Here is a 14,240-nt window from a genome sequence, read left to right on the forward strand (position 1 = left end):
TATTATTAACATGGGAAGGTGTGACATTTGACTAGACATTTAATTTGATTGCATGAATTTAGAAATAATAAATAGGATAAAATAAAATTAATTATAAAATTTTATATCATTAAAGTGTTTAATGATGAAATTTTGGGAATAATGACTCGTTAGCCCACCCTGTTGTCTTACAATGCAATCTGCATCTACGAGGTTACAACCCACCCTGTTGTCTTACAATGCAATCTTCATCTACGAGGTTACAAGCCTTGTTCAGTGCCACTTGCAATCTGAAGTCTCTCACATTACCACAAGAAGCTTTGTCAACTATACCACATGGATTGTCAGTTCAACTCCATAAGCTAGTCAATCACCACCAACTTGTCTTCTAAGTTCATAAACACCCCAATCTTCGTGACTTTCATCATGCAAATAGCGGCGAATCGTAAAAGGAATCTTCTGCCCGATGAGTTCTTTCCTTGCATTCTCTAATTTGATCAGTCTTGCCTTCAAGTTCAACCATGACAGGTGCATTTACGGGGATTTGCATGTTGGAATGTTAATTCCAACTGCAGGCGAACATGGACAGCGATGGCAGCCGACTCAGCAAGCACGTACAACGCCCAAAACCACCAGAACGAAACCATAAACCATTTTATGCATATCGGACCGTCTTCCTGCAGAAAGTGGTTTCCGTATATTTGAGCCCGATACAATATGGTGTAGACGCGTGGCTCTCACCATACGTAAGCAGATGTCATTTCTCGGGTGCTATCGTTCAGACAAGTAAGGCCTCCCGATATTCTCCTCCACCGTTGGATGCAGCTCATCGATCTCCGCCGTCCATCGTTTCAACCTGCATACGAGATGCATTAAAAGCCTTGCGTGGAGTGAATTTGAATTTTTGTGTTGACCGCCGATAACAATATAATTAATATGCCCGTAGAAAGTAGATGAAAGTTTTAAATTTTATTTTTTTTATATGTCGAAGGTATGGTGCATTTAAAGAATGGCATGGTCTGGTCAGAGTGTTAAAAATATTTACGCAATGTAATATCCAAAAAAAATGGAGCTCGTATATTATGTAGTTGTTTTGGGTTTATTTTGTATGTAACAAAAACGGGCTCTAGTGTGTAATGTGCCTGAATATCCAGTTTTGCTCATGCGATGAACCTGAAGCTCGCAGCAGCTGAAAAACCAAGGGTGATGCACAACAGTGCATAGAAGAAAAGCAGAGGAGCGCATTTGTTTTGTAAGCATGTGTAAATTTTGTTTTTTACAGCAGTATGTAAAAGAAGGTTTTTACACCAGTAAGTAATATGATTTCACAGCAGTGAATGTAAATGAGAATTTTACCAAGCACAGTAAATTCTCAGGAGGAGACAGAGTTTATCTGAATGTAATTTTTGGTGAATCCCTCTCAGTAAAAGAGGATGAAGTTTGTATTAGACATTTTGTTTTAATGAATAGAAATATTTTATGGTGGTGTAATACTCTGTTCCTCAGTAAATTTTTTTTAAGCTTCCCTGTGCACAAAAAGATCCTGGAGCAAAGGAAACAAAGCATTGCCTCTGTGTGTTTGAATTTTTGTTTTTGGGATTTTGCCAGAAAAATCCCCAACAGTGGTATCAGAGCTAGTCTAGGCTCTTTGATGGTGACAGAGCTAGTTCAGGCTCTTTAAAAGTGTCAAGACGCTGAAGGAAAGACTCTTGTTGCAGCAGTAAAAGCTTCTCCAGCAGTGTGAAGTCTTAAGCAAAAGAGTTCAGGTATTTCTCAAAGTTTTTCTGTGTTACTGTTGAAGAAACAGTGAGTCATTTTAAAAACACAGTCAGGGATTTTAAAAATAGTTAAGAATGGCAAGGTCAAAGAAGAAAGCCTCCAATCCTCCTAAGGTTGTGTCTCCCGCTTCTATTAAAATAGAAGACAATCTATTTGAAAGCATTCTATTTGAGGCTTCAAAGTTTAATGGAAATTTTGATATGTGGGAAATAAAAATGAGGGTTGTCTTACAGTCTCAAGGGATTGAAATCTGAGAATCAATGATTGATGATAGCAAGAAGGATAAAGAATCCAAGGAGTACAATGCAAAGGCAGCAAAAACAATCTTGGATGGACTTCCTGATTCTGTGAAGAAGAATCTAGGGAAATATTCGTCAGCAAAAGATATATGGGACAGACTACATGACCTTCATGCAAAGGGAGCACTGACCATGACCATCAGTGAAGAAGAAAATTCTAAACCCATCATAGAAGCTGAATGTGAGAATGTTGACCTCATCAAGCTTCAAGTACAAGAAAGGGATGAAGAGCTCGTCAAGCTTAAGAAGGAGCTTGATCAATGCAAGAGGAAACATCATGAAGAAGTCATATCCATGACAAATCAGCTGAACAAAGCAAAGAAGCAGGAAGATATGTTATCAAATCAACTTGAACAAAGGCACATGAGGGTGAACAAACTTGTAGAAGAGATTGGACAGTACAAGGTAGAGGTCTCCTCCCTTAAGTCTGAACTACAAGAAGCTAGGAAGCAGACACAAGGAGCTGAAAAGAAAATGGAGAGCAGTCAAGCAGAACTCTCCAAAATGAAGACAGATATCATCTCTCTTAAAATAGCAGCAGCTAAAGCTACTCGTAGCAAAGAAGAGACTGAGGAACAACTTGAAAAGAAAAATAATGAGTGTGAAAGATTGGAAGAAGAGATTGTCCTCCTCAGAAAAAAGGTTGAAGGGATGAACAAAATCATGAAGAGCTCTCAAGCCTTGGATGACATGCTCAGCTATCACAGATCTCCATCTGATAAATCAAGACTTGGGTATGTAGGTGAACCCTCAAACAAGAATGAATATGCTTTAAGCAAAGGAGATGTGAAGAGGGAAGAAAGAAATTGTGATGCTCCTAGTTCCAGCAAAAGCAAGGAGAAAAATGAAGGCTGCAATAGAAGAAATCCTACTCCAATCAGAAAACCAGCTCCAAGAAGAAATGTAGCTGATGTCAAAGAGGCAAGATGCAATGGTTATCAACAAAGGATCTCAAGGCAGCAAGGCTTCAGAAGTACATCAAGGAAACCTCCATCTCCCAGGTACCAAAGTTCATTTTTTGGTTATTGTTATGCTTGCTCAAACTTTGGTCATATGGCAAAAGACTGTAGAGCATTTCATAGAGATAGATGTTGTAGTCTCCGACAATCTCCAAAAAACAATTTTGCAAGAAGAAATCATGAATTCTTATTCATGAACAATGTTGAATGTTTCAAGTGTCATAACATTGGGCATATGGCACGTGACTGTAACTTAACATGGGCTCCTATACAAGCTAGTCCCATGCAAAAGAAGAAAGTTACACAAGTGTGGAGAAGGAAGGAAATACAGTGTGAAAGTCCCTTGAGCTTTGCAACTAATCTAAGTTTCTTTTGAGAAGAGTCTGCTGAAAGAAAGCAATGCATACATTAAAGCGGAGCCTGTAATTTTTTTATATTTATTGCTGAACTGTATTAACAGTCACTCTTTGATGAAGATCTTTTTATAGGGGAGAGATATGGAATTAAATCTGCCATAAAAGCAGAGAAGAAAAGTCTGCAGGGCATGGAGATTGCGTGGAGGATGTATTGCAGCGCAGCAGAGCGCAAATGAATTTTTTTTTGTTGTTAATCCCTCTGAAATGTAATATGCAGCAGTGTTGAAAAATGTAATTTTTTTTATCACATATGCAATGCAATATGCACAGAAGTGCATAAAGAAAAACAGGGGCAGCCCGTGTTAATTTCTTTTGTGTGGAGAATGAAGCGCAGCAGCGTGAGGATGATTTCTTTTTATATGCAAGTAATGCAGAGTAAAGAGTTAGTGTATGGGCACAGCAGTGTGATGAAATGAAATACGCACAGCAATGCAAATTGCAGAGGCAACGCAGCAGCGAATAAAAACCCAGGGGAGACAGAGTCTATGGTTATGGGTATGGACAACAGTGCATAAGAAAAAGGCAGCAGCGTGATGGCAAGAAGGAGAAGCACAGCAGTGCGAAGAAAATGAAACCAGAGCTAAGAGAGAATGAAGAGATGTGTTTTCACACAGCAGTGAAAAGGGCAATAATGAAGAGCAAGAGAGGTGTAGCAGCGCGACAGTGAAGGAGATTTTTTTGTGTGTAAGGAATTATATTTACAGCAGTAAATGTAAGTAAATATTTTTATAACAGCAGTTGGTGAATCCCTCTATGTGAGGAAGATATTTTTGTAACAGCAGTTGGTGAATCCCTCTATGTGAGGAAGTGTTTGGGTATGATAGAATGCCCAGCAGTTGAAATTAAAGGGGAGTGTTGGAATGTTAATTCCAACTGCAGGTGGACATGGACAGCGATGGCAGCCGACTCAGCAAGCACGTACAATGCCCAAAACTGCCAGAACGAAACCATAAACCATTTTATGCATATCGGACCGTCTTCCTGCAGAAAGTGGTTTCCGTATATTTGAGCCCGATACAATATGGTGCAGACGCGTGGCTCTCACCATACGTAAGCAGATGTCATTTCTCGGGTGCTATCGTTCAGACAAGTAAGGCCTCCCGATATTCTCCTCCGCCATTGGATGCAGCTCATCGATCTCCGCCGTCCATCGTTTCAACCTGCATACGAGATGCATTAAAAGCCTTGCGTGGAGTGAATTTGAATTTTTGTGTTGACCGCCGATAACAATATAATTAATATGCCCGTAGAAAGTAGATGAAAGTTTTAAATTTTATTTTTTTTATATGTCGAAGGTATGGTGCATTTAAAGAATGGCATGGTCTGGTCAGAGTGTTAAAAATATTTACGCAATGTAATATCCAAAAAAAATGGAGCTCGTATATTATGTAATTGTTTTGGGTTTATTTTGTATGTAACAAAAACGGGCTCTAGCGTGTAATGTGCCTGAATATCTAGTTTTGCTCATGCGATGAACCTGAAGCTCGCAGCAGCTGAAAAACCAAGGGTGATGCACAGTAGTGCATAGAAGAAAAGCAGAGGAGCGCATTTGTTTTGTAAGCATGTGTAAATTTTGTTTTTTACAGCAGTATGTAAAAGAAGGTTTTTACACCAGTAAGTAATATGATTTCACAGCAGTGAATGTAAATGAGAATTTTACCAAGCACAGTAAATTCTCAGGAGGAGAGAGAGTTTATCTGAATGTAATTTTTGGTGAATCCCTCTCACTAAAATAGGATGAAGTTTGTATCAGAGATTTTGTTTTAATGAATAGAAATATTTTATGGTGGTGTAATACTCTGTTCCTCAGTAAAAAAATTTTAAGCTTCCCTGTGCACAAAAAGATCCTGGAGCAAAGGAAACAGAGCATTGCCTCTGTGTGTTTGAATTTTTGTTTTTGGGATTTTGCCAGAAAAATCCCCAACATTGCAATGCTCGAGCGCCGAGTATTCTAGCACGCTCATATTTTCTCATGACCTTTGAAGTTTTTCGAAGTTTATCACTTGGGAGTCCCTGTTCTATAGATTCTTTATCAGCCCCTCCAAATGTATCAACGGGAGCTTCTTCGTGTTCATCTTCTTCTGCCCCTACCTCTGGATCAATATTAGGTTGGGAGGTTTCTCTTCGTATCGAACATCTCCTCCGTCGAAATCGTTGTATTCCTCGCCAGCAATGGGTTCCAAAGCAGTGATCACTGCAGAGACAGCTACCTTCGAAACTGTGTAACACTGAGGGATGCGCTTCGAACGATGATGACACTGTGACATGGAATGTGGTCAGGCGAAAGTGCTAGATTAAAATAGGGTATTAATGACGTTTTACAAAAAAAATTAACCGTCAAAGATACGTTTGCCAAGATTCATAGCACATCACAAGCGACGGTCATTAGAAAAAATAAAACATATTTTACGGTTAAAATGTCTTGTTATAGGGCATTTTGCCCGTTAAATTCCATCCCTGGTCGGGATGGTGTTCGCAAATAGTTCCCAAGTGTTTAAGCCCGACTTTCGATCCTCATTAACTTCTTAACCAATGCCTCTCAAATTCCATCCCTGGTCAGGATGGTATTCGCAAATGGTTCCCAAGTGTTCAAGCTCGACTTCCCATCCTCATTAACTTCTTAACCAATGCACTTTCTGGGTAACCAAAAATTTTTGTAAATTTTATAAATTTATATTTTAAAAAATAATTATATTTTCAACATTTTAATTTGATATTTAATAAATATAAAACTAAAGTGAAATAATTATTATTTTTATCATTATTTTATTACTAATTACTGATGAACCACATTTGTTGGTTCTAAAGGTGATTTGTTGATTTGAAACTTGTAGGTCAAAAATTTCTTTTATGTAATTTCCACTGAAAAACTTTACTTAACTAATATTTATTATTAAAATACAATATTTAATTTTTAATTAAATAAATTATTTTTAGTACATATATAATTAATTATATATTTTAAATATATTACTATAATATAGCTTGAGTCGGAGTAATGGTTAAGAACATGTGTTTCTTTTTAAGAAATTATAAGTTCAAAATAAAAAAAGTATACCATCCTAGATTTAACAATGCCTAAAAATAATTCCTTTATATCTAATTATAAAACATTTAAAATATTCAATTAAATTAAATATGCATATTCAGAAAGAGTTCAGCCATCAAATATTTGAAAACTTTGGTTGGTACTTGTCAAATATTTGAAAATTGTATTGCCCATTAAACAGTCTTATATTATAAGAATTAAGAATATCATTACGAATATTTTTGACATGATGCCTAAATTCTCTGTTTGAATTAAGAATATCATTACGAATATTTTTTACATGCTGCTTAAATTCTCTGTTTGAATGACTTTGTCAAATATTGCACGATCTCAAATTCTCTATTTTAATATTTTCCTCAAATCCTCTATTTCAATGTTTCAAGTTTCTAGTAGTGTCTAGTTGTGTTGCGAATTTTTTCGCTTTTAGACTACCATGCTGATCCTCGAGTTCCCAATTGTGTCTTGATACCTGTGGAAGTTTTGAATTATTTAAAATAAATTAGTTCTCCGCGGGGCTGCGCAGGTTTGCAATGCATCGAATATTAAATACAGTCAATAACCAAGTACATTACCCTTCGTTTTTGAAGATGAACACTCACCAAGTTTCTCTATAAACTTTTAAATTCCCTTTTCCTGTTGTCCCATTAGCAGTCGTTCAAAATTTAAATAGGAGAATGTCCAGTAACATGTTGTTCATGCTGGCAGCGGCTAACTAGCCTGTTATAGGGTATTAAATGTTAGGGGAGATGCAGGTTGGATAGCCCGATAACACGCGAATTCCCATTTCTTATTTAATGCCCAGTCTCCTTGCTCGTGTGTTATCGGGTTATCCAGCTTACATCTCCCCGAGCATTTAATTGCCCTATAACAAACTGGTGTTATCAGGTTATCCAACGTGCATTTCCCCGAGCATTTAATTGCCCTATAGGAAACTGGTTAGCCGCTGCAGTTCATGCTTGGCCCTACGATTATTTTGATTTGACACTGCCATGATGTGAACTTCTTTAGGTTTTTATGAGATTTAATGTTGGAGGTTTAAATCTACAGCTCTATCCAATATCACAGAAATATTAGTCAAACTCAGTTACCAATTTTGTAGGCATACAGATATAATAACATATATTTTTAATTATTAAACCAACTTAAACTATATTAAACATTAGTATTAAATTTTAATATATAAAAAAAAAGTAAGAATACATATAGATATAGATTTAATAATTTAATTTTAATAGATAAATATTAAACCAATTTAAATTTATTTTAATTTTAGATTTATTAAGAGAGATTAAAAGCTTAGAGAGATTAAATTTCTTTAATTGAAAATCTTTTTTCAAGTTTTAGACTCAAGACAAAAGTTTGCATTTCTAAAAATTTGATCCTCTCCTCTCATTACACTTGACTTCATTTTATTTTTTAAATTCATAAAAATGTAAACTATATTATCAAATTATTACTTAAATTAAAATTTTATTATTTTAATAAATTTGTACTTTGTACTAGTTTTAATTTTTTTTATTATTTAATAAATTTTCTTATTTGTACTTTATATATAATTAGAAATTAAAAAAATATTTCCATATTTATTATATATAAAATATCTTATATAAGAAAAAAACAAAAAATAAATATAATTCTTTTCATATTTATATTTTTAATAGAAAAAAATTATAGAAACAAAACCTTTTTAAATTGAAAAAAAAAAGGAAAAGGTTTATTTCAAAAAATTTAATGAATTTTAAATTTAATACTAAATTGAATCTTAACATAAATATAAACTTTATATAAAATCATAATGCAGCAATGTAATTACATATTACAAATGAAAATAATAAGTTATTATTATCTGGAGAATTTGAGCTCGGACTGAAACCATGGCGATCTCAGAGCAAATCACTCGATCGACGATTCCAAGCGTTCTGTACGCCCTTGCTTTTTCTTGCCATCTCAGAGGAGGCACGTTTGTATCAGAGACAATTATAAACAGAAACAGGAATCCTCTGTTGAATACCAACAACGCTAGGGCTTCTGCAGAAAAGGTTAATGATAATGCCAAGGTTCCCAAGACTTTTGACGTGCTGGCGCCCAGTGAGCTGGGGAAAAATGCCATGTATTCCCCAGCCTTCTTTGCGGCTCGCACCATAGGAGGCATTCTCAGATGCGGTCTAACCGATAATGGCGTAACCCCTCTGGACCCGTCAAATGCAACATGCAGGTTGGAAATTGGTCAGATCAGCCAGTAGCAGGAAGGCCGAGCTGGATAGAACGAAGGGGTATATGGTCTGTGCAGAATGCGATGGCCCGGTACATTGCTGAACAGACGAGGGTTTACGTCATCGAATGGAAGTCGGGCCTAGAGACCCTAACCATACCGGCCATGAGCCCGAAGATCTGGATCCCACTGCTGGATAAAAATGCCCATGACAGAGCGGGTGGATCAGTGACTTCCAGATCTAGCCTGGATCTACCCGATCCGGTCAACAATCGAAGGAAACGCCAAAATCCAAGAGATCTGGAACCTCTCTGGGATACGGAGTTGGATGGCTCAGATCTGACAAGAACCGAGCCAACCCAGAATGCCAGATCCAGGTATCAAATCTTTGTGAAGACGCCAAAAGGAACTACAATCGTGATTTGGACTTATGACAGCGACAGGGTTTCAGATCTAAAGAAAAATATTGCCGATCAGACTGGCTACCCGGCTGAGAAACAACACCTGTTAAATGAGGGCAGATCGCTGCAGGAATACAGAACCATGCAAGGATATAACATCAAGCCAAGTTCCACAATCATTCTCAATATGAGATTACGAGGAGGAGCCGAAAATGCTGGAACTAGCTCGCAAAGCAATGGGTCCTTTAAGGAAGCAGTGAAGGGCAAAGGAAAAAATTCCACAGCGGCCACGGAACCTCTAGGGCAGTACATGTAGATCAAATGCCGGAGAGCCCAACTATTTCCATCGAAATACCAGAGGTAAAAAATATATTCAGATCTACAAAAAAATGCAGTCATTTGTAAATTTAACGGTTTTTGGCCTAGAACTGATGCATTGTATCAATGGATTCATTCTGCTTGGACAAAAAAATGCCAAATCTATCTATACCCCAAAGGGTTTTTTATAGTATGTTTTGAAACAGAGGAAGAAAGGGAAACAGTACTCAACCAAGGGCCATGGTTCTGGGGCAGTGCTGGACTTTTTATTACCCCTTGGTTTCCTGATTTTGATGCTAACACCATGGTGGTATCAATTATGCCTGTATGGGTGAGGATGCATAATCTTCCTCTACATTTTTGGCATTCAAAGGTTGTAATAGCAATTGGAAATACACTGGGGAGAATGATAAAGATAGACGCAGAGAGACACATAAAAGGAATATTTACTTTTGCCAGAATATGTGTCGAGGTAGATCTTAGCTGAGGGCTACCTGAGAGTATCATTTTGAATTTCAATAATACACAGTGGGAACAACCGTTGGACTATGAAAATACAACCTTCAGGTGCCGGGGATGTCAACAAACAGGTCATTTGTACAATGCATGTCCAAGCCTTAACAAGAGCAAACAACAACAAAGGAAACCGAAAGGATGGCAGAATATAGATACAACATATAAGAAGGCAACTGCAGAAAAGAAAAAAGAACAAAATATAGCAAAGGATAAAAATCAGGACAATAAGGACAAGGAGATCAATGAGGAAAAGGAACAAGAGCTCCAGATGGAAATAAGCGGTAACAAACGAAGCCACAGTCCTGAAGGATCGGATTCAGATAAGGAGCAACCAATGAGTACGATGGAAAACCAGCTAGCCGTTATTGACTCCCCTCCCAACATGGATGGTTGGCGAAAAGTGGAGAAGAAGAAGGGTAGGAAGACTTAGACCAGCTGGTTTTCCTTTTTTGCAGCACTCCAGAAAACTAGAGCAGCTCATTCTTTTTCTGCTTTTTAAGCAGTGATGTACATTGCCAGCTGTATGATTAATTTTCACATAGCCAAATTGAATGCTTAAAGCAAAAATTCGTTTTTTTCTTTAGAAAAAAATAATTTATTATTATCTTTAATTTAAAATTTTAATTAATTTTCAAAATGGTTGTTTTTCAATATATAGATTATTCAAAACTCAAACTACAATAGACTAAACTAGACTTATTATATTAACGATAATAGGATGTTTTGTTGAGTTTTATGTCAAGTATGAAGGTTGTTAATTTAAAAGTTTATAGTTACGGAAATTTAATTATATTAAAGATCAATGTAAATATATTAATAAACTAAAGATATATCTGCTATAAAGTTGAATAGTTTATTTTATATTTATATCAAAATTAATATATAGTGATGATGTTTTGAATAAAAATCAACTCACATTGTACCGTAATATTGACGAGAGTTCAAGTGCAGGGGCCACAGCAGGGCATTAAAATCGCGGACAAACCTAGTAGCAAATATTATTTTATATTATCAATTTGACTTCGAATCCTTTAACTAACTTCTTTCAACCTCTCGTTGTAGTGGAGTTGAAATGCAGAAGGGGGAATTTATGCTAAGGACGGCCGAGTTTCAAATGTGGACCACGTCCACCCAAAACATTTAGACCAAATAGAAGCATTAGAACTCGGAGTGTCACACCATGCTCCAGACCTTTCATCACCACTCTTTCTCCCTTAAAACCAACCAGAGTATTCTGCATTTCTTTCTCCGTTCCCAACAAGCGTATTCTGCATTTCTCCGTTCCCGTCGATTCTCTGTTGGATTCCGAAGCATCCCAGGCACTCTGTTGATACTGTGTACTCATTATACGTCAATGGAAATAGAAGAAGCAGCCGCAGATCGAGGAGAAGGAAAAGGCAGAGTAGTGACCACTGAACGTCATATCGTGAAATCTTTTGGCTCCTCAGATCACATAATGAGAGACATGCTCATGGTCCCTTCCACCTCCAACAACCGCCGTTCCGCCATACGTCGTCAAAATCTCAACACCCGACCGGCAGAAACGACCGATTTGAGGGACAATTTGGCCTGCGCATACCGCGTAATCTCATTTTGGGACTCGAAAGCGGCCAAATCCATGACATTGTTCAAGCGCAACCGAAAGGAGGCCTACGAGTATCTCGCCGCCGTCGACGGTCTCAGACAACTCATGGAAAATCTATTCGTCACTGACAACAGCTCAGCCAAACTGGTGCGCGCGCAGCGCCTCATGGAGATGTCGATGGTCCGCCTGAAAGTAGAATTTCACCGAATTCTGTCAACCAACGTCAAGCCGACGATGGTGCAGGATAACGATAACTCGATCCACGGCTCCATGGACGACGGGTCGACGGACGAAGAAGGGAGCAGCGACGGACGCCGTCGGACTCGAAGTTCTAACGCCGATGAAATTTGTGAAATCGACATCATGCCGCTTGACGCCGTGCTAGACCTCCGCAGTATAGCGAAGCGCATGGTTGCCAGTGGGTACGGGAGGGAGTGTGTTCGAATCTATGGGATGACCAGAAACCCTGTAATTGAAGGGTGTCTCAACAGAATCGGCGTCGATCAGCTTAGTACGAGCGATGTTCAGAAGATGGAATGGGGAATTCTGGAAAATAGGATCAAGAACTGGATACGCGTCATGAGTATTGCGGTGAGAATTCTGTTCGCGAGCGAGAAACGTCTCTGTGAAGAGATTTTTTCAGGTTTTGATAATGTCAGGGATTCTAGTTTCGCTGAGGTCGTCAAGGGGCCGGCGACGAAGCTTCTGGGTTTTAGCGATTCTGTGGCCATGAGCAAAAATTCCAGCGAAAGGATCTTCAGGGTGCTCGACATGTATGGGTTTCTGTTGGACCTTATTCCCGACATCGACACCGTTTTAAGCCAAGAATCGTGCGCAAGCGTGAGGATGCAAGTCTCTACCATCGTAATTCGGCTGGGGGAGTCGGCACAGGGGATTTTGAAGAAATTCGAGAATGCAGTCCACGCGGAAAATTCGAAAACCCCGATCCCAGGCGGCACGATTCATCCGCTCACAAGGTATGCTATGAATTATCTGAGCTTTCTGTCTGATTACAAGGAGGTTCTCAGGAACATAATGGCCAATGCACCAATTGATATCCCCAAGCTAGCCCTGCCTGATGGCCTCCTGAGCATGTTTGGGGACTTGAATAGCCATCATGATAATGAATCCGGTAGCCCGACCTCTGCTCTGTCTGCGAAACTGGGATGGATTATCACCATCCTGCAATGTAAGATAGATTCAAAATCTAACCTCTACAAGGATGCTGCTCTGTCATACCTGTTTCTCATGAACAATCTTCATTACGTCGTGAAGAAGGTCAAAGGTTCGAAGCTTTTAGGGCTGTTAGGGTATCGATGGCTGAGGAAAACTCAGGAAAATGTGAGACATTATGCAGCGAATTATGAGCGAGCTGCCTGGGTGAAGCCTCTCAATTGTTTGAGCGATGAGGGGATTCATGTGAGTGGGAGTGCTTCCACTGGGATGTCACAGCAGGCCCTGAAGGATAGATTCAAGGGTTTCAATTTTGCAATTGAAGAGGCACTCACGAAGAATTCTGGTTGGATGGTGCCGGATATGGATCTCCGCGAGGAGATTAGGATTTCAATCGCTGAGAAAATGATACCAGCTTATCGGTCCTTCTTGGGTAGAGTGGGAAAGTGTTTGGAAAGTGGGAGACACGATGAGATGTATATAAAGTACACGCCTGAGGAGCTGGAAACTCGTCTCTTGGATCTCTTTCACGATAATTCATCATCCTTAAGTTCAAAGAATCCATCGTTATTAAGTTCAGGGAGATCATAGAAGGAATGAGAGTATAAAGGTAGAACAAAATTCCAGCTTATGGATATGCCATTACAGTAAGATGATCAGACTACTAAAAAAGTGGTTTTCGCCTGATTAATATTGAGATCGCTAGGACTTTGCTTTCTGTATATCCAACCTAACATTCTTATGACTCCCACGAAACAACGTTCATTGTAATTAGGCTATAATATTATATACAATATAGGAATATATACAATATAGCTTTCTAATGTAAATTTTCAGTGCACATATATTGCCAAGGAAACTAAGTGCAGGAGTTATCTTTCATGCTTTTCCTTGAACTACTCGTGGACTTCTTTGTTTTTGTTCTGCACTCCTGCTTTGATAAGTTTCATACTTCACTGAACTAATCAGTGAGGGTCTACTATGTTTACGATGATCACTGTTTTCATATAGTATAAAATAACTAACTCGATGCTTGAATCCTACACAAACTGACAAACTGACTACGACACAGCGAGAGAGATAGCTATCCATTTGGTCTAAGGACAAAGAGTTTGGATGCCAATAGTATTCCTGTTGTCCTTCATTTACTAAAGAGATCGTGTAGTTGATCTGTTCTGTATCTGTTGTAATATTTGTTGAAATTATTGTTTTAAAAAAAAATCAACAGTTCAGAAAGACATCTCAGACTTCAAACTTGGCTGAAGATAGAGTCACACCTCAGACCTTCAACACTTTGCTGAAGATAGAGTCTGCATTACACGTTTATTTTTCAGTAACTTTCCGCACTACTGTCTTGTTGCTTGGCAGATATCTAAGATGATTGGGAGACTAGCAAACAATAAACATTTGGTTGCAGCACATTTACTGCACCTGAGGGTAACACGTGGGCTGTAAATTTCTGTGTATGCGTTAAGTGGTAATAAATGGGTTGTAACATGCTGAATAATGTTTATATCTTTTAAATTTTCTGGTAAACAATAATTTATTATAGGG

The 14,240-nt window shown here is 38.3% G+C and overlaps 1 protein-coding gene and 1 pseudogene across 1 annotated transcript; one reads left to right on the top strand and one right to left on the bottom strand.

Moving 5' to 3' along the window:
* Positions 1-345: 345 nt before the first annotated feature.
* On the bottom strand, positions 346-5,699 carry LOC149189382 (DNA-directed RNA polymerases II and V subunit 6B pseudogene; annotated as a pseudogene).
* Positions 5,700-11,282: 5,583 nt separating this feature from the next.
* Positions 11,283-13,277, top strand: LOC149189383 (exocyst complex component EXO70A1-like). Its single transcript, XM_089410212.1, has one exon. The coding sequence runs from the start codon at positions 11,283-11,285 to the stop codon at positions 13,275-13,277; it is 1,995 nt and encodes a 664-aa protein (XP_089266338.1).
* The last annotated feature ends 963 nt before the right edge of the window (positions 13,278-14,240 follow it).

Source organism: Pinus tabuliformis, chromosome 3_1 (genome assembly GCF_031772625.1).
Source record: "Pinus tabuliformis cultivar Carrire ecotype Pingquan chromosome 3_1, CPIR1, whole genome shotgun sequence".
NCBI classification, from domain to species: domain Eukaryota; kingdom Viridiplantae; phylum Streptophyta; class Pinopsida; order Pinales; family Pinaceae; genus Pinus; species Pinus tabuliformis.

Coding starts and splice junctions, on each gene's coding strand:
- LOC149189383 (XM_089410212.1), top strand. CDS start 11,283: ATGGAAATAGAAGAAGCAGCCGCAGATCGAGGAGAAGGAAAAGGCAGA.